The sequence below is a fragment of the Aplysia californica genome, unplaced genomic scaffold (assembly GCF_000002075.1).
Source record: "Aplysia californica isolate F4 #8 unplaced genomic scaffold, AplCal3.0 scaffold00055, whole genome shotgun sequence".
Taxonomy (NCBI): Eukaryota; Metazoa; Mollusca; class Gastropoda; order Aplysiida; family Aplysiidae; genus Aplysia; species Aplysia californica.
Window position 1 is genome coordinate 1041116 of NW_004797325.1, and position 6351 is coordinate 1047466.

Below are 6351 nucleotides of genomic sequence, written 5' to 3' on the forward strand. Positions count from 1 at the left end.
AGAGAGAGAGAGAGAGAGAGAGAGAGAGAGAGAGAGAAATGAATATATGAAAGTCTTCTTTCAGATTTAAAATCATGTAGCGAACAACGATAAATAGTATGAACTTGCCGTTTCCGTTTTAAGAATTTAATAAATAAAGAATCAAACTAGGAAACTTACCCATCTGTCAAATCTAAAACAGCAAAACTTGATGCCAGAAAAATCAGCCACAACATTGCCATGCTGTCTTTAAAAAAACTGTGAGAGATAAACTCTCTCCTGGAATGTCTGAGCACCAACAAAGTTATTCCAACATAAACGAATCAAACAGTTTGTAATGTATCTCCAAGAACTGACAGCAAAGGCAGCGAAGTGCCAAATCTGGTGCAGACAGCGTAGCGCGGGAAATTAATGGTTCCGCTCTGACTGTAAGAAGACCCCCTCTTTGTTTATCTCGTGCTTGACAAGCAAGACGGACGATATCTGGCTGGTGGTACGCCCCAGATAAAATGGCGGACAGCCGCAGGTTTCTCTATCTCAGCTGCTTTTTACTCTCTTGTTGTGTCCTATATCCTGTCCCAGGAATGTTCTAGGGCCAAGACTGCACACGTGAAGTGAAGAGGGAGATCGTGGTTGATGTGTTATTGCCACATTCACGGTCTCATGTTATTGCTTTACAGCGATGGCAGACACTCGTGAGAAGAAGGCCAAAGGAGCTAGAAGGAAAAACGGGATCTTGTTTTTAGTCTCAAGTCTGTCGCCCTTGTGCCTGACTACCTGTGGACGAAAAAATAAGAAGAAATAAAGCAAAACAATGTAAATTATACGCTTGATGTTTTCATATTTTGATATTTTATCAAAATTTACTTTAGTTTCAGTAAGAGTCTTACGGCACTTGCAACACAATGAGGTTTATAAGTACCGAGCGAAGATATAATAATATAGAGGCGTTTTAAGAGAGTAAGAAACACACTAAAGGAGAAGAAAAGATCAGAACAATAGGTGTTTGATAAGAAAGAGGGAGAAAACCAAACCATGGCACCATCCAACTACCAATTTGATATCAAAACGTTTGCGACACCAAGTTCCATATGTGGTTACCTAAAATATGAATACTTTTAATAAAGACAGGTATCGATATTCGTTAATTAGATGCATAAATGCATTTGATAAAAATAAGTCTGATGTAAATCGATTTTTTTTAAATGCTTGAAATTAATATGTGAAACGTGCTGACAAAATGAGTTACTTCTTTGATTTGAGCCGTATGGAAATAGATAAATAACGCTTATCAGTTTTTAGAAATACATAAGTATGAAATAATAACATGCATATTACACTTAAAGAATATGGTATCACTAGAAAATCTACAAATTGGGCCCTAGTATTGATTTTTAAACATTGTTTTTGCCAATATCTCCACTTATTGAGAATTGCGAGAAGTAACTCATTTTGTCAGCTCACCTCACATATGTTTGTTATAATTGCGTTAAAATTATTACCCCTAATATTAATCTCTTTAATAAAGACAGGTATTGATGTACAAGAATTGTTCCATTGCATTGATAGAAATAAGTTAGAGATAAGTATGTTTAAGTTTGTTATAAACACACTTTGCATTAGATAAGGATGTTTTAAATAAGTATGAATTTAACCAAGTCGGATAACATTAGTCTTTTGGACACGTTTGAATGTATATTCGATTTTATTAATTTATGCTTGAAATTAATACGTTTGACATAGTCACTGTCAAAACTAATACCCCAAACATATATATCTTTAATAAAGACACTAACTGATGTGCAAAAATTGTTCCGTTGTAATTGATAGAAATAAGTTTGAGATAAATATGTTTGCTATAAACACATTTTGCATTAAATGGGTGCGTTTGGATATAGTCAGACTATATTCTCCAAAACGCAGTGCGATCATTTTCAAACACTTAACGCCCACTTTGTTTCAAGGAAGGCTGAGGAACGAGTTTACAAGTCTGAGCGCCATTTATGAGGCAATCGTTTCTTACAATGACAGTGAAAGTGTTTGTGGGGTCTGAAACCGGCGCAGTGTGGATGGAGAACGTGATCACATCCAAGCCTCTCACTGTGAGACTGAAGTCCGCCGAGGGGAGTGGTTCAAGAGCCGGATGTACGCGGCTAGGTACATAGTAGAATCACCCAGACACGTTAGAAAGCTGTGGCTTGTTCGTCAAGCGGACTGTATTAATTTAGTGTTATATTGATATTGTGTACCATCTGACACAGTTTTGTAACCTTCGTATATTGTGTTTTCTCACATCATTCTACATGCATGCTTTTGAACATCCCGAATTTCCCCAAAAGAGAATCAATGCTCGTCATATTCTGCTATTTATAACATTGTCATATCGAACAATGTGTTATCTCCATTATTTACACAAATCGCTACCTCGGAAGTACAAACTTCTATCTGCTCAGTACCTGGTTTTGAGAAATTTGACGTTAAAAATGGGTTTCACAACATGCCAAGCCTTTTAGAACGCAGTTCTTTGAATATCTTGATAATGACTACAACATTTAATAATCTTATGATTTTGATAGAGCAGGTAGATCATTATTGGTTTCTGACCTCATGGTAACTCAAAACGTCTGCCAAAAATGTCAGATAGAACTGTGTAATTCCAAGTTAGCGAAAGAGCCCAAGTCATTGAGGAAGGCATTACAGTCAAACCTACTCCGACAGCCATCTACCAAGACAATCACCTATACAAATCACACTCCCCCCCCTTTGCACCTGTTTGTGCGGTTTGATTATCTTTCTTTTTCTCTATATCATACTACCAAGATATCCACCTTTCAAAGACATACAATTGTCTCCAAAAGTGAATATTGGCTGTACGCATACACTTTTTTCGGCGCAAGTGAAAACATAATTGCCTGCCAAAGACAACAATAAAAGATGTATCTTGTCAGTACTGCAGCCAGCACTGAATGTTTCGCGGTGTTATACACGGGGTAACAATAAGTTGCAAAGTGTCTTAGTTCAGGAATGCGCAGTGGTCCCAGTTGATACGAAGATAAGTGGTACGCGTTCTGCTAGTATAGGACTCAGACGTTACCACCCTAACTGTTCCCGTTAACCTGAACACAAATTAGGCGGCCCGAAAGGAGTTTGTGTGGTTCATAATTTGTGTTTGTCGGTTATCAGATTTTATGAAAAAAATAGGAGGCAGCTCGTACATGAAATACATTCCTCTTGAGTTATGTAATTGATCTCTTTCATTGCTGAGACTTTATATTACAGTTTGTATTGAGTTGATAAAATGTCCTCCCAAGAGAGGTATGAACAGAACCATAATATCTGTCCTTTTTCTAGTAAGTACCACCCAAGCTGTAGTCCCATGACCTGAATGAAACTCCCTCTACAACCCAGTAGCACAAAATGTGTTACGACAGGGTGAAATCAGGCGCTCGTCAATTTTTGGGCTTGTGAAGTTATTGATATCGTCTTGTTCATGTGTCTGTCTTTCAATAAAAAAGAGATACCCATCTATCTTGAATAGAAGTCGAGATATTTGAGATTGAAGGAGATAGGGGCCACTTGGTTTCAGAGGTGAAAATAAAAGAAAAAAATTACGTCCAAAGTCTGGTAACTCCCATCCTTTGAGGGAAGAAAATTAAAATACCTTAGCAAATCGAACACGACAACTGTTGTTACAGAAACACAAGAATACCCATCCGAATACTCATCCTGTCACGGAAATAAAATAAAATAATCAGGCAAATAGAAGCTTGCTAATAGCCGTTGTAATCGAAACTAAAGAATGCCCATCCTTTAACGGAGAAAAGGAAATTACAATTTCTTTATCGGCACAAATGACATGCCTCATTTTCTAACACGCCTTAGCCGTATTTACCATCAGTGCAGAACATAATATGATATAAAACAAGTAAAACACCCCCCCCCCCCTAAAAAAAATGTCTGTAGTAATGGCAGAGTCTCTATGAATGTCTTTTTCCATTTCGAGACTCCTACAAATGAAACACTTTTTTCGGTTATCTGCCACACATTGTCAAATTTCTACTTACATCTACTTTAATTCTAAAAGAAAAAAACCCAACAACCCTCAATTACTTGGAAACTGAAAATGTACATATTGTGTGTGTGCGCCATTAATCAACGCTGTTCAGTATTATCCACACAGAAATGTGTTTTTAAATGGACATAAAGGTATTGAACAAAAAAAAAAGAAATCCAATAAAAATTGCATAACCGGCAGATAACCAATAAATGTGCGGGTTTCTTTTTTTCATCATTTTGACGAGCGCCTGATTTCACCACGATACCTCGCAATCGTAATATTCATAATAACAATAAAGATCACTTCTATAACGCCCACTCCCTGATTGCTCTTGGCGCTTCACAAAAAAATGGATAGAAATTTTACAGATTATAATATACCTTTTGTGTGCCACTTTTCTTTGCCAGTCATCCCCCACCCCAGCCTTGAGAACTTGATCCCCAGAAATACAACACAACTAGAGGGATTTTTAAAAATGGCATATCTTTTGAAAGCAAGTCGAAAACGATGGCCTTCGTAACAGAAACAAAAGAATACCCACCCGAATCCCAATCCGTTGACGGAAAGAAGATCAAAATGCCTCAGCAAATCGAAGACGACAGCCGTTGTAACAGCAACACATGAATACCTTGCCCTTCACGGAAAGAAAATCAAAATACCTCAGCAAATTGAAGACGATAGCTGTTGTAACAGCAACACATGAATACCCATCCTTTCGCGGAAAAAAAAATTAAAATACCGATAGCCGTTGTCACAGAATCTGAAACACATACATATTCATCCTTTCACGGGTAGAAAATTAAATATCTTGCAAGTAGACGCTGGTAACTGTTGTAAAAGAAACTAAAGAATGCCCATCCTTTAAACGGAGAAAAGAAAATTACAATTTCTTTACCGGTACAAATGGCATACCTTATTTTCTAACACGAATTATGTTAATTAGCCGTATTTGCCATCATTGCATAAAATAAGTTAATTCATAAAGAAAGAAAAAACCCATTCCTCTATAGATTTTGTATAACAATTAGAAAACAAACGGACTTTTCTGATTTAAATTCACAACATGAAATATAGAAAATACAAAGCTAACATCATCACCTTGCTGCCGTGTGGGGAAACACAGCCCTCGGGAGGACGGCAAAATGACAACAAAACTCTTGACTTATCGGAGTACATACAAAAGTGAGTGACAGTGAATTATCTAAAAACCGGGAAACACATTTTAGAAATAAAAAATGCATAGTACATCACTTGCTTTCATACGATGTCCCCACCCTTGAGAATCCTGAAAGATGTTTCCGGCACTTGTTAGATAACACATGAGAACGATATTCGGTTAACCGTCAACTCTTTTGTATTGCTATATATATATTTTTTTGGTTTCCATTTGTTTCGAAAACTTTGTGGTTATTGTTTATCTGTTTTTGTTTGTTTGTTTGTTTGTTGTTTTCGTGGGGGGGTTTTTGGAGGGGGGTGATTGTTTTGTTTTGTTTTTGCATTTGTTTTTGTTTGGGTTTAGCTCTTTCTTCCCTGTAGATGCGTTCTAAGATGTTTATTGAGGATGTTTGACGGCCAGTCAGACGTGGAAATAAACAAAGAATTGCGAAAAAAGAACTCGTGTCATATGAATACATTACAGAAACAATAACGAAAGAAAAAATGCAAGAGCAAATAGCACACAAAGAAAATACGAGAAAAGACTGGCTGTAAGAGTGAGCGAGAGGAAGAGACAAATAAGACAAAGAAGTAGATAGAACAGGGACAGATAAAGAGAAAAGAGAATTCGACAAACAGAGAGCCCGATAGATAGATTCAGTTCTCGAAGGGGTAACTTGTTCACACGATAGACAGATAAACAGATTCGACAAGGAAGGCGTCTCAATGTGTAATATCGAGGCCTGACAATGAATGGCAGACAGTCGAAAAAAGTATATTATGATTATAATAATATATAGTTTTTAATTGTATATAAAAACTGAGACAAATATCCACCAAGACATGCTATCATATGATAAATGTTTTAAACACTTGGCAGCCACAAAATTTGAGACACTATAAAGAAATGGGGAAACCTAACTAAACAAACTAAACATTCAAAGAGGAAACAATGTTAAGAAACAAATGGAAAAAACTTTTGAACTGACAAAAACAAACTCCGAGACATCACTTACTTGCTGAACTTCAAGCCTGTGAAAGCTCGTAACTTACAAATGTAAAGTCAATGATGTATCTCCACTTTGGAGTGGTTTGTGGTAGTCCATGAGAGCCCGCTCTCTCCCTCTGTCTGTCTGTCTCTCTCTCTCTCTCTCTGTCTC

The 6351-nt window shown here is 36.9% G+C and overlaps 1 protein-coding gene across 1 annotated transcript in view; it reads right to left on the reverse strand.

Annotated features, from left to right (window-relative positions):
- The window catches only part of LOC101848728 (complement C3), a gene marked incomplete in the record, with an annotated part of 82021 nt that extends 76802 nt beyond the window's left edge, over positions 1-5219 (reverse strand). The window contains 3 exon segments of the mRNA XM_005092954.3: positions 160-756; positions 4578-4670; positions 5127-5219. Of these exon segments, the coding sequence (XP_005093011.2) occupies positions 160-221 (62 nt within the window).
- Between the last annotated feature and the right edge of the window lie 1132 nt (positions 5220-6351).